The following is a 19,251-nucleotide window of genomic DNA, read 5'->3' on the forward strand; positions in this document are numbered from 1 at the left end:
GAACAGAGGTACACTTCAGTGTGTCATTCTTGCTCAGTATCTCACGCAAAACTGCCTTACGGATTTCCTAGCACCCTGGGTTCTTCAATATCATAGTTATTATGGACAAAATAGTGTAGGAGTAGGAGTTCTTAACCTTTTTTGAGTCATGGATATGCCTCTGGCAGTCTTGTGAAGCCTATGGACCCCTTCTTAGACTGTTTTAATTAAATGTCGATTAACTGGCATAAAATAAAATACAGGAGATTACAAAGAAAACCAATATCCAGACCCCTGGGTTTCTATCTCTGCCCCTTCCCCCTTGTACAGTCACGGGCAAATCATTTTTGAGCCTCACTTTCCTGATCTGTAAAATGGGGCCAACGTTAACCTCAAAAGTTGCCATGGAGGTCAAACAGAGCAATGCATGTAAAAATCTTCTAAAGCACTATACAAATGTGACTGATCATTATACCCTTGGCGGTCAGCTGGAATTACTACTGTGCTGAAGCCCTGTCTTGGGGGATGTTATCCAGACCCTGCCCTTCTGGGGGATCTGCGGAAAATCTCCAGACAGACATAAAGGGAGAACAGCAGTCCGACATAGCAGCTGATCTCAGGCTGCCTGACTCTGCTGGAGCTGCCATCTCAGGGTGCAGTAGGAAAGTGCATCAGACCTGGAGTCAGAGGACCCGGATTCAAATACTGCCCCCGAAGGGACCTTGGGGAAGGTCACCTTTCTGGGCCTCAATTTCTCATCTGCAAAATGAGGAGGGAGGGCTCTGTACTTGATGTCCTCAGAGGACCCCTGCAGCTTTAGATCTGAGACCCCACATCCTAGGCTTTCATCAAAATGGACACTCCTTCTGGTGATACACAGTGCAAGCTACTCTCCCTACGCATCCTGTGAGATTCCTGTCCAAGTCTGCCTGTAAACAATCCCATGGGGTGGGAAGTACACTCAACGTGCTAACTTTCAACATTATGTGGGTGTGAAGAGAGCACCTAATTATCCATCACTCCCACTCCCCATGGCTGGCTCACCTCTTTCTGGTCATTGGTCACTTCTGATGCATAATACTTTGTTATGCTACAGCCTAAATATACCCCTCATGCATCTCTCCATTATCCTGTGAGTGACCTACAAGTGTAATTCCTCATGGATTATGGCATTCCATATTTCAGAACCTTGGAGTATCAGCAAAAGAATACTAGTGTTAAAAGATGGGCCTTTGCTTCAAAGGGTTCATGCATTAAAAAGACTGCCCAATTTTCCAGATGCAATTCAAACCAGTCTCATCCTTCTATTTCATTCTGGGATGAGTTTGTTATTCATATATAATGCAGTAGGTACTGATGGCCAACTCTATGGGTTGTCCTACTGATTGGACAACAGGCATTCTTCATTCACTTGGCTTTTCCCACGTGTATGATCAGGTCAAACTCTTAAGAATGATCATGGATCTTTAGAAGGCTTTGCAATGAATGATCTGTGATGTGAGACAGTTAGCACGGTACATCACATCTGCAAATGGGAACTTCTAAAAGACTTCTTCATTTCTAAGGAATTCTCCAACAGACTCTAAGGTTGGACAGGGAATCCCCACGACAGCAGAAAATAGCTTTGGTGGGCATATGTCTCCTCTGCATATCCATGCTTGAAGAACAAAGTTCTTACATCTTGAAGGGAATTTTATGTGATCTGAACACATACAGCCTTTGTTACTGAAGTAGAAGCTGAATGTCCAGAAAGGACATAACATTCTTGCTCTGCTCAGGCCACACCTGAAATGCTGTGTTCACTTCTGAGTGAACAACCTGTAGAAGGAACATGGACAAACTGGACTGTGTCTTGAGAAGGGCTACAAGGAAGGAGGGGTGGTTTGTCACATGCTGAAGGACTTGGAATATTTAGCCAGGAGAAGACAAGATTTAATTGGGACACCCTGAACTTTGCTCTCTAGCTCAAGCCACATAGCTAGTTCGCTGGCAAGTCTCGCTGTCGATCGACTCTACATGATGACTCTCTTATGTGTCACACAGCCATCTCGCCTCTTCCAAGGCCCTGGGATCCTGAAATATCTTCCCAATATCTGGTCTCCCTGTATCCAGCCTGTCTCCTCCACCCTCCCCACACAGCTGTCAAAGTGATTTCACTAAAGCACAACTATCACTCCCCATTGTCTCTAAGATAAAATACAAAATCCTCTGTTCAGCCTCTAAAGCCCCCTACAATCTGGCTCCAGTTTACCTTTACAGATTTGTTTTTATCCTCTTTTCGTGGTGTTCAGCCCCACTGTCCCACTTACCATCTTTCACTTACTCTGATCATTCCCCATGCCTGGGAACATTCTCCCCCCTCTTAGAGCCCCTGGTTTCTGTCCAATCTCAGCTCGAGCACCACCTTCCTCTCCAGGTGCCCGGGCACCACCACGTACTGCACGTACTCGGTTCACACAGCCAATCTTTCCTACTGTCTGTCCCCCATGCTCCCTATAAGGTAGAGGGGCCTGGATGGCAGCCTTCAAGATGGCACCTCAGCACAGTTGGCCTTCCATCTAACTAAAATCTTTGAGTCAATGGCGGCAGAAGTCCGATGCTGACGGTATCAGAATACCTCACATTTGTATGATGTTTTATAGTCTGCCAAGAATTTTAGACGTCCTATCCTATTTGATGTTCATGGTAGCTTCTGAGGTTGAGGTCATCCTCACTTTACAGATGGGGAAAATGGGCTTCGTAGATTAAATGACTCCTCTATGCTTACATGGCTGGGGAAGGAGACATCTAGACCAGGAAGCGAGGCCTCCCTCCTTCAAGTCCAGGGTCTTACTCCTGATGTTCATCACACTAATACTAAAAATCTCAGGCTCCTTGGAAATTCCAGAAGATCAAGGTAGTTTTACCTGAGATATAGAGCAAGAGGTACATGCAGGCCTCTGTGGAGGCATACTTGGAATTTATTTACACATGTATATACTGTTTCTCCTGACAGAGCTGTAAGCTCCATGGGAGCAAGAATCATTTCATTTTTGTTTTTCTATCCTCAATGTTTTGTGGCATGCCCAGCACACAGCAGGTATTTAATAAATGCTTGTTAATTGGATTGCTATAAAAATTGTCTCCAAGTATCTAAAATATAGTCCAGTAAAACAGGGTTTAGGCTGGTTTCTCTTGTTTGGCCCAAGGGCACAGAACTAGGAACAATGGAAAGTTGAAGACAGGCAGATTTCATATTGATACATGGAAAAAAAGAAACATTAGCAAGCCATAGCTACTAACTCCCACATGTCAAACCGTACTCAGAAGTAACACTCATCAGCGCTACCTGCCACTGGTTAAAAAAAAAAAAAGGAAGAGTCTATCACTGTAACAGACTAGAAGAAATGATAACAAAAAATCGGACTCAATAACCCAGTGTGCCATAAACACAAGAACATAAACTATTTGAGGAAGAACTCCCTATTTGAAAAAACTGCTGGGAAATCTAGGAAGCAATAGCTAACAATGAGTATGTGACCTGAATATCAAAGACCACAACAACCACAAAAATAATGGAAGGGGGCCACATTAGGTATCATCCACAGGTACAGGGAGGTCAATTCTTAACCAAACAAGGGACAGAATGGCAATCACAAATGATAATAGAGACAATTTATTTACAAGTAATTGAAAAGGTTTTGTATTATAGCAAGATCAAATGTAACTAGGATAAGTAGGTAAATGTTTGATTGGGAAAAAAGTCTTCAGTGGCTCCCTGTTGTCTCTGTGATAAAACACAAACTCCTCAATTTAGCATCTGGAGCTCTCTACAATCTGGCTACAGCCATATTATCTTTCCAGGTTTACTTCACTTTATTCTCCACATCTTCTATCTTCTAGCAAAAGCCAACTGAAGTCAGCTTGCCACGTCCCACCTAAACGCCTTGGCCTAAGTCTGGAGCAGCTTCCCACATTTCTGTCCCTCAGATGCTACCTTCTACCCCAAGCTCTTCCCTGTCCTACCAAGTTACCACACATTTACTTGTCTGTGTGCATACTCTATTATTCCCCAGCAGAAGGGAGCTACTTGGAGGGTCATTTCTGCCTTCATATCCCTAACACTTAGTAGAATTATATCTTTGCGGACAATGTAGAAAGGCTCTGGTTCAGGTGTGGGCTGAACTCTAAGCTCTCTGAGGTCTTTTCCAATTCTGAGGGCCACCTATGATCGAACCACGTTGGCTATCATCCAATGCAGACTTGGTGAAGCCTCCTTAGTCATCAAATGCAGACATCAGGCACCTATGGATGAATGATTTTGTACAAAGATTCATGCTGGTTCATACATAGTTCATAAAGGCTGTGACAGCTTAAGATACACTAATGCAGACAAAAACATTAATATAGTAGATGCGAATTAAGCAGTACCTTAATATCCTCAAATTCAACAAGCATTTACATACAAAGGAGTGACTGTACTCAGTAAGAAGGAAAGAAGAGGAAGGGTGGATGGAGAATGCATCTGCATGTGTAGGAAATCATGCCCCATCTGTCCCACCCTTTAAGATTGGAAAGGCTTCCTGGAGATGGAGAGGTTCCTGGGGCTGTCCAAATGACAAAGAGAAGAGAACTGGCAAGGAGGATTACATAGGGACCCTCCCCCCAGCTGGCTGGAGAGAAGGCTTTTCTTCTTCTCATTCCTTCATTTCAGCTGAAGCCTGAAGCCTTTTCCCACACAGTGGGAAAACCTGGCAGCTCAATAGTAGAACAAGACTCTACTGAGCCAGGCAGGACTGCAGTGACTGAGAAAGCAGAATACCAACTGGCCCTGCAGCAATAAGGAAGCAGGTTTAGCGAAGATGCACTTTATGATTAAAAGAGAGGACGTTTGCCCCCCACGTATTTTCATTATAATTCTACCAGGTTACATCACAGGCAGATTCACTGCATTGTACTTGGGATTAATGCAGCCTGCTGGCTAATCCCTTGTACACACAGACTATTTTATCCATGCTTAGCTACCTGTTCACTAAATTATAGTAATGGGCCATCCTCTGCATAGAAAGGTATGGCCCACCGTGAGTAGGGCATTCTCTCCAGTAACAGTCGTGGGTCAGTCTAGTCAGGTTTAGGTTCAGAAAGGACAAGTGTTCTGTGGTTGAGATTATGAGCTCAATGGATCCTAGGTTCCAGGTTCAATTGGTCAAAAGCACTTATGCTCCTGTAGTGTGGGCTAGAAAGAAACAAAAACAGACAACATGAAAACAACTACATACAAACATCATGTGTGTCTGGGTGTGTAGTGGGAGTTTTTTTGGCTGTTGTTTGTCCTTTTTTGAAGAGGATCGATGACATCATGCAGTGATGTCTTGACTCGTGTGAACTGGGTTTAAGTGAGGCAGAGCCGCACCAGGTCATCAGCCTCACTCTCTCTTTCACAGTCATTAAAGTCCAGTGGCAAGACCAAAGGCAAGATGACTGTCCATGGCCGGGGATGCAGTGGCTGATGTGGGAGGCAATTTCTGAGGGAAGGCAATAGCATTAAGCAGAAAAGGCTTCTTGCAGAAGGTGGGATTTCAGCTGAGACCTGAAGGAAGCCAGGGAAGCCAGAAGGCAGAGGAGGTATGCTTCAGGACTGGGCGAGAGCTGGTAAAGAGGCAGAGCTGGAGATGGAGGGTCTTCCTCAAGCAACAGCAGGGAGGGCAAAGAAGCCAGCATCCCTGGGTTGGAGAGTCCACGGAGGGGATTATAAAGGTAGGAAAGGACCAGGTGATGAAGGAATTTAAAAGCCAAACAAGATTTATGTGAGGGTCTGGAGGTAATGAGAGCCACAGGAGTTTACTGAAAAGGGGCAAACTTGACATGGAAGATCACTTTGGTAGCTGAGGGGAGGATGGACTAGAGTGGGGACGGACCAACCAGAAGGTTACTGCTACAGCCTGGGCACAAGGTGATGAAAATCTGCACCAACATGGTGGCGGTGTCAGGAGAGAGAAGGGAGCACATCGAACGAAGGAAGGAAGCATTAAGATGTGGTGACAGAATGGATATGGTGGGAGGGGGGAGGAGAGGTTAGAAAGAGAGTGCTAAGTTCAGGATGACACCAAGCTTGTGAGCCTGGGTGACTGGGAGGATGGTCATACCCTCAGTAGTAATACAGAAGTTAGAAAGAGGAGCGGGTTTTAGGAAAAGATAATGAGTTTAGTTTTGGACATGTTGAGCTTAATAAGATGTCTTTGGCACACCTAAGAGGTACAACAGGTAGCTGGAGTGAGTTTGGATGTCAAGAGAGAGGTTAGGGCTAGAAAACAGATCTAACAATCATCTGCCCAAAGACTGCATCTGCGGGAGCTGCCAAGATCACCAAACAAAATAGTATAGAAGGAGAAGGGCAGAGCAGAGCAGCACAGGCCCAGGACTGAGCCCTGGGGAGCACCAACAATTACTGGGCACAATCTGAATGAAGATCCAGCAAAGGAGACTGAGGAGGGGCAGTTTAAAGAGGCAGATGGGAACCAGGAGAGAGCCAAAACCTAGAGAAGGTACAAAGGAGAAGGCGACTGACAGTATGACAGGCTTCACTGTGGTCAAGAAGGATGAAGACTCAGACAAGGCCATTAGTTTCAGCAGTTGGATGATTACTAGTACTTTTGCAGAGTAGTTTTGGTCGGATGATGGAGTTAAAAACCAGACTGCAGAGAGTGAGAGGCGGAGGTGGAGGAAGTGCGAAAGTATGGGGAGGCAGTCTGTGGTTGGGGTCAGCAGACCAGTCTGTGGCCGGAGTCTGGGGCTCTGCCTGCAGCTGGAGTTGGAGAAGCATCAACTGTTTAAATTTAGGGACCAGTCTGTGATTGGGATTAGGGGAAAGCATGTGTAGTGGACCAGGACAAAGCAAAGTGACCCTCCTGGGGTCACTCATGATTATTACCCCTGGGGCTAATCCATGTTAAATGACATAATTAATTTAATGCCTAGGAAACACTGCCATAACCAAGCATCATTATAAAAAGAAAATTCCCAGAGAATTCTAGACGAGAAGAAATCAGTGTGAAAACCCCAAAGTTATCAGTGACCTGTCTTCACTGCTCACACTAGTTCCATATTTCTGATCATTATCAATATGTCTGTCTCCTCTACATCCCCCCCGCCCCAGCTTCCTACGAAATGAGAAAAGTACACTTGAACGATGCTACGAATAGACAAGAGCATATGAGATAGCATCGGAGGCAGCCCCTTGTCCCTCCAGTCTACCAAGAGGTGGCCACTAAAGTGACCCGCCCCCCAATCTGAATCTGATAGGTTAGGGAGCATTCCCAAACATCTCCAATGTCCCTTGATCCCTTGTTACAGCTGTGCCTTTTAGGAATATATCTAATCTATGTTTCTCTACATTTCCTCCTCTCAGGATGAGAATCCCTATTTCTCTAGGACTCAACAAAGGGCTCTCCTCCCAGCCACCTAACAAGGTATGCAGTGCAAGGATGACTACCCCGCCAGAATGTCACCTGCTCCCCAGAGCCGAGCCGGCTTCACTCTCTGTACTTGTATTCCCAGGGTCCAGTGTGGTACCCGGCACATGGTAAGTTGCTTTAAAAATGCCTGTTGGTTGACCAGATGATTATTTCTCCCATTTCATAGATGACCATCATAAAATAGCAAGTCCAGGGCACTTCCACTGTATCATAGCACTTCTCCAGGACGGTTAGGTGCGAGACAACAGCCTTAGTTTTACTTTTTCAAGGGTACTCCAAATCTGTTTTAGGCTTCAGTTTATAGTATGTATCAGGGTCTGAGGAATACACCCCAAATTATATGTCTCCTCTTGTGGGTGTTAGAGTCATAAAACGACATCTAACGCCCCCTCTACCACACAACCCTCCTCCTCCTCCTTCCAAATTCCCTCCCTCCCTCCCTCCGCCCCAGTCTCCCAAATCAATTAACCCCAATAGCCCCACTGGCAGACACAGATTGTTCTCTCCTGCCTTTTGTGGTTAGAATAAAGAGTAGTAAAGTAGATTAACACTGGGAAAGAGAGTTGGGGTAAAGGAAGGCTCGTTGTCATATCCAAAACAGAACTAATCAGGAGGAAGGGAAGGAAATAAGCATTTGTACAGCCCCTATGTGCCCGGCTCTGTGAGGAAAGCTTCACAAATATTATCTCATTTGATCCTCAGAAGAACCCTGGGAGGGGAAGGTGCTACTATCATCCCCATTTTCCAGTTAAGGAAATTAGGACAAACAGAGTAATTCACTCAGGGTGTGAGGCTACATCTGAACTCGGGTCTTCCTGACTTCAGGCCCAGTGCTCTATCCACTGCACCAGCAGCTGCCCCTCAGAAGGAACAGGAGGAAAGATGTTTTCCTCCCATCCTCCAGGAATAGCTTGGGATTAGGACAGGCCTGCATAGGAGGAATCGTATCAAGCTGGCCGAGAACAGGGGCAGGCTCACGGCGACTGCAGAGGAACGGGCTGTACCATGTCCATGGGGCCCCGTTTCCAGCATGGCTTTCTGTCACAACTGCCTCAGTGGTGCTGTGTTATCTATGTCGTTACATCGTCACGTGATGAATCCGTGACACGACCTGAAGTGGCTGTGGTAAAGTTGTCTGAGCTTTTTGGAGAAGGAACAGGGTAATGCAAACAGTGTCAGCAGCAGAGGGCCTGGGAGGGAGGATCCTGGCTCTACCACTGACTCTGGATGACTCTGGGCAAATCACATTGTCTATAACATGAAGTGAAAGTAGGGATCCTGTGAACTTAACGCAACTCCGGATACCCATTGGCAGGTGTGCTTTTAAGGCTTCCTAAGCTTTCTGGTACCTCTTTACTCCTCTGATTTGTCTATGAAGTGACCTTTCATAGCTAAGTCACATCCCTATTTGGAGCTTATCTTGGTGTATGGTGTGAAATGCTGGTCTGAACCTAATTTCTGCCAGATTGCTTCAAAGTTTTCCTGGTAGTTTTGTTTTTTTTTTTTGGCCAAATAGTGAGTCCTTACCCCAGTAACTAGAGTCTTTGTTGGCTTCTAGGCTTGTTCACTTCTGTATGAAGTATATCTGCTCGTTTCCCTGACTGACTTCTCTGTTCTTCAGCCAGTAACCAGACCCTCTGGGTATGGATCTCGTCACATACCATATTGCTATGGAAGTACTCTCAAAATCAGGCACTTCTGTGCATTGGCCCTGTCTCCCTCACTAGACCCAAAGCCCCTAGAAGCCAGGAGGCTGTGTTTTCTTTGTGATTATGTCCTCTTCCTCCCTCAGAGTACCCAACAAGGGGCTCTGCATGCAGCTGAATGGGAGCTGGTGTTGGAAATGTATGTGTGCTGGTGTGGCCTCTGAATGGGAAGAAAACTATATAGAGCCTGTGCAGTTTTGCCAGGGCTCCCACTCACTTGAAGTTTTCTGGGTGCTCCGTGACTGCCATGTTGATGATGTCCAGGGCATGCTGGTAGTGCTTCTGGGCTGAGAAGAGGAGCGCCAGGAGGTGTAGGGAGTGGACATCATCTCTGCGTATGTTCAGAGCCTGTTGCAGATGCTCTATGGCATCAGAGATCTGCAGGGGGAAAAAAAGCCGCTCACTCCGTGACCTTCTCTCCCATGCCTTTCCCCCAATGGGTCCAACTCCCCAGGACACAGGCATAGGCATTCTGGGCCACAAAGGGAATGCAGGTGAGGCCATCAGGGACAATGAACGACAGCTCCAAGTTTTGCTGCATTAAGTTCCTTGAGGAAAGAGATCACATTTATGTCTTCATCCCTCTCCCTCCCCCACCAGAGACAGCACAGGGCTGTATGGGGTAGCTGGTGCTTGGTAATTATCTGATAGAGGAATGAGATGAGAAAGCCATATTCTAAAGACAAATGGAGAAAAGGGGAGGGCCCGCTTCTTCTCTTACAGACTATCTCCTGTTCAACCACACCCTGAACAAGAAACCTCTCTACCCAACAAATGGTCACCCACTGGAGACTTGCAGGGCTCCAATCAGGGGCACAAGCCACTTCCCAAGGCAGCCCATGGATTTAAATAGCACTAATGGTTACAGAGGCTTTTCTAACATTAAATTAAAATCTGCCTCACTACAAGTTTTGCTGAGTGCTCTAGCTCTTCTGTCTTCTGAGGCTAAGCAGAACTATCCTAATCTTTCCTCCACGTGAGATCTTCAAATACCTAAAAACAGCCATAATGCCCCTGCCATCTTCTATTCTCAAGATCAGACATCCCAAGATTCTTGAACTAACCCTCAAGGTACGATTTTAAAGCAGATGGGCCAGACAGTGTGGAGGACACTGGACAGAGAGCCAGGGACATCTGAGTTCAAATCCTTTCTCAGACACTTTTACTGGCTGTGATCCTGGGCAAGGCACTTAACCTTTCTCAGCCTCAGTTCTGTTCAGCTGTGTTTCCAGTTCTTCACCTTTCTTGGGTCAAGGACCCTAAGCATCGGTCTCACCTGCCCAACGTGAGGAGTAATCCCCTGTCTCTACTCTTCTTTCTCCTCCTACTTAACTTGATAGATTGGTCTTCATGTTGGCATCAAGACAGGGACTGAGGGTGCTGTCTTAAGCCATGACCAGTCCTATATTTACATCCTCTGATGCTACTTGCTTTTAAAGCTTTGGGCCCTGTTGTGCAGACTCCTTCAGACTGAGATCTTTCATTTTACCTCACGTTTGGTCTCCAAATGTATTTCCCTTCTTTAGATAATTTTAAATGCCGCCAGAAACAAAATTGTGTTTTCACCACCTCTCCTGTGTCTTGTGCCTCTGATCTGGTGGATATTAGGAGCGACACTCATTTGGGCTCCAGTTCCCTTCTCTGTCCTGAGTAACTTCGTTCTAGAGCTAGAGGACAAAGGCTGACAGTTGCAACGACACAGTAAGAGACTTATTTAGGCTGCAGAAGATGCCTTCATGGAAGAGATGGGACTCGACCTGAGCCTTGGAGGACACAGAGGATTTGGGAGAAAAGCATTCCAAGGAGGGATAGTGGCATGATATGCAAAGATGGGGAAATGAGGATGATGTGAATGAGGGAGTAAGATCCCAGCAGACGGCAGTGGAAGTACCTTCTCGGAAGTAGTGGATGTAGTGGGATAGTTAGAAGGGTCCTTAAACTTAGAGAGGAATCAGGGCTAGGCACAACAGGCAACAGGCAGCTACTGTAAGTTAAGGAAGGGAAACTCGAATGAACATGATTTAGGAAGAGTAGTCTGGTGACTAGGGGAAGCTAGGTGGCACCATGGATAGAGCGCTGGGCCTGGAGTCAGGAAGCCCCATTCTGTGAGTTCAAATCCAGCCTCAGACACTTGCTAGCTGTGTGACCCTAGGCAAGTCACTTCACCCTGTTTAACTTGGTTTCCTCATCTGTAAAATGTGCTAGAGAAGGTAATGACAAACCACTCCAGTATCTTTGCCAAGAACACCCCAAATGGGGTCACAAAGACTGGAAACGACTGAACGACAATCTAGTGATAGGATACAGGATAGGTTGGAGCAAGGAAAAAAAAACCAGAAATAATGGCTAAATCTTGATTTCTAACCTTTACTGAACATGGAATTCAGAATTCTCAGAGTTGGCAGGAAATTCAGATACCATCTGTACTGTTAATGTATTTTTTGCTGGGTGGGAAGATCTTTCCCATCCATTAATAGGCCCATGTGACCTGCTTAAGTCACATGAGCCTGGGTCATGAGGGTTGTGATGCCCTCTGGCCCTGAAGAAGGGTATATACTCTGAGGTTGGCATTTTGCTTTGGGGCTCACCCATGGGAAGAGTGACAGTGTAATGTAGCCAGATGAGACTCTGGATAGCCGTTAAGGAGCCCCCAGCTTTGACAACCCAGATGGTAGTGCCCCTCTCTCTGGTAACTATGTATGTATCGCTATAGACAGACAGTTAGAAGCCTGTCTGCCGATTTGTATTATTTTCTGTTTGTAATTTCTGCTTGTAACTTCTGTTTGTATTTGCTCTGAAGTTCAGGGTGTTGACTGTTCCCCTGAACTAAGTGAATGGTTCAATTGGAGATCACCAAGTGAGGAAGTACCTACTCCATCTCCAGAAGGTGCCCTTTCACTTTGGAATGGCTCAATTAGCAAGGTTTTCCTTACGTCAGGCTTAAATATGAGCCTCTGCAATTTCCACCCACTATTCCTAGCTCGGTCCTCTGGGGCCAAGAAAAACAAGTCTGATCCCTCTTGCACAAAATAGCTTACTTGAAAACAGCTATAACATTCCTTTCTGCAGTCTTATCTTCTCCAGGCTGACCATCCCCAGCTCCTTCCAGATACCTACGTGGTATGAATTTTCAGTCCTTGGCCATCCTGACTATCTTGCTCTGTGTCCTGTCTCCAGCTTATCCTCTAAATGGTGCTGCCCAGAACTAACTATACACAATTCTCCAGAAGTGGTCTGACCCAGGCATTGTGGGGTATGACTCATTCTGGACACCTTGCCCCTCCTAAAACAACCTGAGATAGCATATGCTTTTATGGCTGTCATATCACACTGCTGCCCTTTACAGAGCCTGCAGAGTTCACTAAAAAGCCCAGATCTCTTCGGAACAAGTGTTGTCTAGACACTCCGCTTAGATGTTCTGTTCTGGCTGCAGTAAATCCAGACCAGGCTCCCAGGGAGGGCACCCCAAGTTTTAACATTCATCTGCCCCTGTTAATCCTACAAACTACTTCACATAAGCCTCACATTCATCACCAACATATTTCAATGTATACATGGGAACAAACCCAGAAGACCTTCCTGTAATCCGGTCCCAATAACTCCTGTGAGTTAGAAAAGGGTCTTAATGAAGTCAAGAGACAAGATTCAATCACTCCTATTTAGCTTCTCACAAAGGAAAAGTCAGCTTCCTGGTTACAGACTGCCACCCTGGCCCTGGCCAGTCATCTTGCAAAGTGGTTATGGACATAGACAAAAAGCTGGCTCAATGCTGGAGAAACAAATCAGCATATATCCTAGTTAAAATTCAATTCAACATACATCCATTCAGTGTCTATGATAAGCAAGGCACTGGGAATATAAAGACAAAAAACAAACAAACCAGGAACACCCCCCCCACCCCCACCAAGGAGTTTACATTTCTACTGGGAGTGAGACACAACACATGACATAGATAGGTAGGGCAGGAATATCCTTTTTGGTTAGAAGTGATGACACAATCATTTGGACATGGTCTTATCTCTGGTCCTACCTTTTAGTGTTTCATTCTAGCTAATGCTTTTGTCTATGATTACATTTAAAAAGAAAACAAACAACATCTTGAACCAGAAAACATTTTTATGTCATATGTTAAATGAAGCTAAAATCAAAACATGTAAAATCTTCAAAATCAACTACAATTTGCTTGTAAATAGTACTAAAGAACATAAACATTGAACTTGGGCTGGCACTTATCTGAAGGGCGGTACTCAAACCCACTCCTTCCTGAAATTCCTGACAAACACACATTTTCAAAACACTCTAACTCCAACTTGAAAACAGGACCCAGGGTAGGAGGTGGGGGAAGAGAGAGAGAAAAAGATTCTGGGAAAAACATTTCTCTTTCATCTATACATCTGACCGATTTTGTCCTTCCCATGAGAAGTTAAAGCAGCTAGGCAGCTTAGTGGATACTGTCATCACTGGAGTCAGAGAGGACTCGAATTCGAATCTGGCCTCAGATACTTACTAGCTATGTGACCTTGGGCAAGCCCCTTAACCCTGTTAGCCTCATCTATACAATGAGCTGGAGAAGGAAGTGGCAAACCACTGCAGCATCTTTGCCAAGAAAATCCCAAATGGGACCATGAAGAGTAGGACTCAGCTGAAATGATTGAATCATAACAACAGTAAACATTGAATGCTTGCTTCCAGGAGGAGCCCTATAGGACATTCCTTTATTATTTTAAGGGACTGCCTTAAGGAAATTGTCTTTTAGTTATTTTCGGAAGGTAGGGCAGTTGTTGGGGGGTCCCTTTGCTGCTAGGGCTTACTAGCCTCTATAGGCAGAGGACAGAGTGCTAGCTAAGTACTCCTGGCAGAGCTCACGATCCTCCATCACACATAAGCTCTACGTCCCCAGCGGAACTGGAAAGTAAATTTCCACAAACAACAAAATGAAAAATGAATCGTCAGTTGCTGACGTAAACCTCTTTGAAGGGAACAAGAGACCAAATTCTATATTGACAGATGTGGCAGTTTATTAAATTAATTAGCAATGTATCTTCAGAAACATGCTCCAGCAAAATAGGCCTTCTCACCGTCCCCCAAACACTCCTTCTCCACAGTGCTGCATCTCTGCTCATGCTGCCTGGAGTGTCCTCCTTTCAATTCATCTGATTATCTAAATCCTAAGCTTGCTTCAAGGTCCGGTTCTCATCTCCACCATGAAACTGTCCCTGACCATTCAGCTCTTCAAATTCCAAGCCAACATTTTCCCCTCTCTGTATCACTCTCTCAGTACATATCATTTTATCCCATTAGAATCAGAGGATTTTAGACCTATCTACATAGTACCTTAAAGTTGACAAAGCACTGCCTCCTGCCCAATGTTCCCATTTTATAAATGATAAAACAAGTCTAGAATGGTTAAGTGACTTGGTAAGGGTCATACAGTTGGTGGCAGTCCAGTGCTCCATGTTAGAGCTTCCTCACTTCAGGCCCAGAGCTCTATTTACCGCACCACTTGCTGACCAAATTTCTTTGTCTCCATCCTTGACCGTTTTCCTTTGCTTCAGACCCAAATCTCCTTCTGTTGAACAGGACACATCTTTACATCACATGTCCAAAACCAAACTCTATCTTCCCCTTAAGAGCTCCTTCTGACTCCACGATTGCTGTGGGTGCTCTTTCAAGTCCCCTACGTGCCAAGCCTTGGCATCATCTTTGAACCTGCCTTCTAAATGACTTCTCTCTTCTACTGGATGCCCAGGTCCCATTGTCTCTATCTCCATAATGCTTTTCACAGCTATCCCCTCCCCTCTATTTCCACATTCTCCACCTACCCCAATGCGACACCACTTGTCCACAGCATTACAAGGGCCTCCTAACAGATCTCCCACTTCTGCCCTTTTCCATTCCAAGGCATCCTTCACACCACTGTAAGGCTGCTTCTGATCAGCTGTTCACCAAATAAAATACAATTCAAGCCCTTCACCAAAGTGGCACCACTCAGCTTTTCCAGCCTTGTCTTCCACAATTCTCCTTCATGCACTTGACTTTCTAGCCAAACTGGACTGTTTATTGTTCTCCCCCTCTTGCCTAACCTTTGGTCAAGTTGTTTCCAAAATCTGGCATCTCCCTCTCCCTCCTCTTATTTAGTTCCTACCTACTCCTAATTAAATACCACCTCCTCTATGAAGCCTTGTGATTGCACTAGTCAATGAACACCATTCTTTGCTTCGACTTCACTTGTTAATACCTCTTTTTTTGCGCTTATCATCTATTAAATTATTTGTTTTTGTATCCTAACCCACTAAACAGCAAGATCCCTGAAGGTGCTCTAAATTTTCTATCTTTTCCTATAACTACTGAACATAGTAGATGCTTAATAATGTTTGATGAATTGAACCAATACTTTATGCTACCTGTAGTACCAGTGAGAAGGCCCTAATGCCATCGTCATTACAATAAAAAGAACCAGATAAGCGCCCTCCTCAGTTATAGATGCCATGCAGGCAGCTGGGTGTCCTAATAGAGAGAGTGTGACATTTGGAGGCGGGAAGTCCTGGGTCTGAATCCTGCCCTCAGACATTAGCTTATGTGACCCTGGGCAGGTCACTTAGTCTACCTGTTCCCTCATTTGTAAAATTGGGCTAATAATAACATCAACCTCAAGTAATTGATGAAGGAGATCTGTGTAAAACATTTTGTAAGCTTTAAAGTGCTACGGAAATAGGTGATGAACACTATGATGATGATGATGGTGGTGGTCATATTAATTAAGGTAGGACCTTTTTACTGTTTCAGAATGCTAAATTAATTAAGTGTCTTTGATTGAGTCTAACTAGGTGTTAATCCCCAGGCCCAAACCCCTAACTACTAGGTACTAAGCCGATGTGGGTGTGAAGCCCCCAGGGCCCTAAGGGGAGTTGCTAAGACCAGAGCCGATAGTAGGCACCTAAGTTCTGGTTGCTCAGATGACGTCTGATGATGTCCAAAGAGTATATAAAAAGAGAGAACAGAGCTATTTGCTTGGGGCTCTCACTAGTGGAGGAGTGTTGATGTGGAGACTCTGGGCAGCTGTAGTTAAGGGCCCTCCAGCTTGTGAACCCAGATGCTGAAGCCTTCTTGGTAATTATGAATTGTATTTGGTCTGTTTATAAGGGATCTTTGTAATTTGTTTGTATTTGCTCTGAAGTTCAGGGTGCTGGCTTTTTCCCCTGAATCAAACGAATATGTATATGTTGGATTAAAGCAAGACTGTTAACCCCTTAATGTCACTTTCCTTCGTAAAGGAGATCCAAAGAACCTGCGCTGGCAGCCTTCTTGTTGTTGGGCTTGTGTTGGTCTTTCACCCCCACAGCAGCTGCTAGCTGAATTGTTGCAGCATGGTGGTGGTGGAAAAATTCCTCAACTCATTTCTTTTTGTCTTTGGTACAATTTAAATGATTTCGGAGGGAAGAGGCCACAGATTTACCTACTTGACAATGTCACGACAATGTCTTAACCATAGAGCGTTAGGAAAAGAAAGCCTGTCCAGATCATTTAGTCCCACCCTAGCATTTATATATCACTGTCAGGTTTGCAAAGCACTTTGACTCTCACACAGGCCCTGTGAGGTTGGCGCTGTTTTGATTATTTCTATTGTGGAAATGGAGGCTAAGATTTGCCCAGTATCATACAGCTAGGAAGGGTCTGGGACAGGATCTGAACTCAAGTCTCCCTGACTCCGAGAATCCAGTGTTCCACTGATGAAGGCGTCCAGCTCCTTACCAGTGCTTCCTAAGGATGGACCCGAGGCCCAAGAAGGTTGGGTGATGTACACAAGTACCTGGCAGCAGAGCTGGGGGTTGGTTTCTTTTTGTCAAGAACTCTTCTCTGGAGCAGCTTGCCTGGCACAGTGCATTGTAAGTGGAGTTTTAAACTGGCCCAGCCATTTGGGAGAGAAAAAATCTGCCCCAACTGACCTAGCAAGACTACCAGAAGGCTCATTCCCCAAACAGACCAAAGAAAGAGGAAAAAGACCCATGGGCACAAAATGATGATAGCACCTCTTTTTGTAGTGGTAAAAGACTAGAAGCTACGGTGGAGGGAATGCCCATCGACTGAGCAAATATGGCACAGGAATATAATGGAATACGACTGTGCCACAAGAAATGATAAAAAAAACCATTTCTGCGTCTATGAAGTGACGCAGAGCAGAGTGAGGAGAATGAGGAAAACTACTTAATCAATAACCATACTGTAAAAACAGTAACTCTGCAAAGACTTAAGACCTCTGATCAATGCACTCGTCAATCTTGACTCCAAAGGACTGTCAATAAAGGCTGTGACCAGCCTCCTCACGCAGGTGATGGACTCATGATAGAGAATGAAATATATGTCGTCTGGTCGTGACCGATGGGACGATGTATTTTGCTTGATCATATGTATTTGTTACAAGGGTCTGGACTTCTCTCTTTTTTTTTTGACAGTGGGAAGTAATGAAAATTGAGTTTTATTAATTAAAGAAAAGAAGCCTGCCTGGGATTCAGAATGCGTTACAGATCAAGATCAGCCTCATCCACAGTAAGCAACACAGCATATTGCTCTTCAAGGTCTGACTGCCTGAGAGAGACAATGGTCTGGTGAATACCTGAGACACTTTCCATCAGAATTCACCTCTCTGGCTTTGGACTCTGATCTCAGTAAAAATGCAAATCCCACTGACAGGGCTGACAGTCTAAGCTGTTATCAGCCACTTTCATTTTATATTTGTAGTGTGAACGAAGTATCTAGAGAAAACCTGGACAGGGAAAGGTAGGAGAAAGCCTAGTGGGGTGATAGGACAGATGTCACAAAGGGAGAAAAAGGGCAGCAAGGCTCCACACTAACTCTCCACTTTCATGGTCTCCATGCCTGGCCCCCTGAAGTGGCTGGAAGCACTGGCTCTAACTACAGCTTGGACGCTGCCCTGGAAGTCTGGGATGCCTACTAAGGAGGCAGGAAGACCAGGGAATGGATGACCCTCTCCTCAGTAAGGGGCCTGCATCCTCGTTGCCTGAATCTGACCTGATGATTCTGCTCTAATAAATATTGCTATTCACACCTGAGCTGGTTACAGACCTCACTCTGCTTTCTGGTGTCCCCAGAAGTGGCACTGGCCATTTTCCCAGAGCAGCCAAATGATGTCCACAGCCTAGTTTGGGACAGAAGGCACCTAGGGGAAGGGAAGGTCAGTCTGGACCAAACTGAAGAGTTCGGAGGCCCAGGAAATACCCGTGGGAGACAACAGCCCTGAGAAGCAAGGGTCTGGTGAGCCCTTTGGGAAAAACAGAAAATGCTATAGGAGATGTGCTGAATAATTAAGGATATTAAAAAATGCATCACCAAATGTTTATCATTAGCCAAACTGGCAAGAGAAGTATAGGCTGTCTTACAAAGTGCTAAAAATAAACTAGTCTCAGGTATCTGTCTCTATGTTCCCCAAGGTAGAACACTATTCCATAGATGGAGCCAAACGAGAAAGGAGAGTGAGAAGCTGGCCTAGAAACAACACTAGACTACAGGAAGGGTCACATCAGAAATGAAGGACAATGGTCAAAAGGAGGAATGAAGCGAATGAAGAGACTAGGTGACACAGAGAAAGAGGGAATTACAGACCAGGTGACAAAGAAACCAGAGACAGAGACAAAGAGCAAGGGAGAAAGACAGATGAACTGATAGAGAGACAAGGGGCAGGGAGTGGCAAAGGGAGAAAGCAAGTGACAAAGACAAAGAGTAACAGAGATAGAGCAAGGGATGGAGAGAAGGAAGGGGGAAAGAGGGATAAAGAAGAGAGAGAAAGAGAGAGGGGGAGGGACACAGTAATGGAGGGAAGGAGGGAGGGATACAGGGGTGGAGGGGAGGGAGGGATGGAGGGGTGGAGAGAGGGAGGGATGGAGGGGTGGAGAGAGGGAGGGATAGAAGGGTAGAAAGAAAGAGGGATACAGGGGTGGAGGGGAGGGAGGGATGGAGGGGTAGAGAGAGGGAGGGATACAGGAGTGGGAGAGGGAGGGATACAGGGGTGGGAGAGGGAGGGATACAGGGGTGGAGGGGAGGGAGGGATGGAGGGGTGGAGAGAGGGAGGGATAGAGGGGTAGAAAGAAAGAGGG

General features: G+C 45.5%; 1 protein-coding gene across 2 annotated transcripts in view; it reads right to left on the reverse strand.

The window, feature by feature from the left end:
• TTC7A (tetratricopeptide repeat domain 7A) overlaps positions 1-19,251 on the reverse strand; it is a 204,427-nt gene that overhangs the window by 60,239 nt on the left and 124,937 nt on the right. For both annotated transcript variants that reach the window (XM_036752040.1, XM_036752041.1), the window contains exon 15: positions 9,357-9,517. In XM_036752040.1, coding sequence (XP_036607935.1) covers positions 9,357-9,517 — 161 coding nt within the window. The remainder of the gene's footprint in view (positions 1-9,356; positions 9,518-19,251) is intronic.

This window comes from Trichosurus vulpecula, chromosome 3 (genome assembly GCF_011100635.1).
Source record: "Trichosurus vulpecula isolate mTriVul1 chromosome 3, mTriVul1.pri, whole genome shotgun sequence".
In the NCBI taxonomy this organism is placed as follows: domain Eukaryota; kingdom Metazoa; phylum Chordata; class Mammalia; order Diprotodontia; family Phalangeridae; genus Trichosurus; species Trichosurus vulpecula.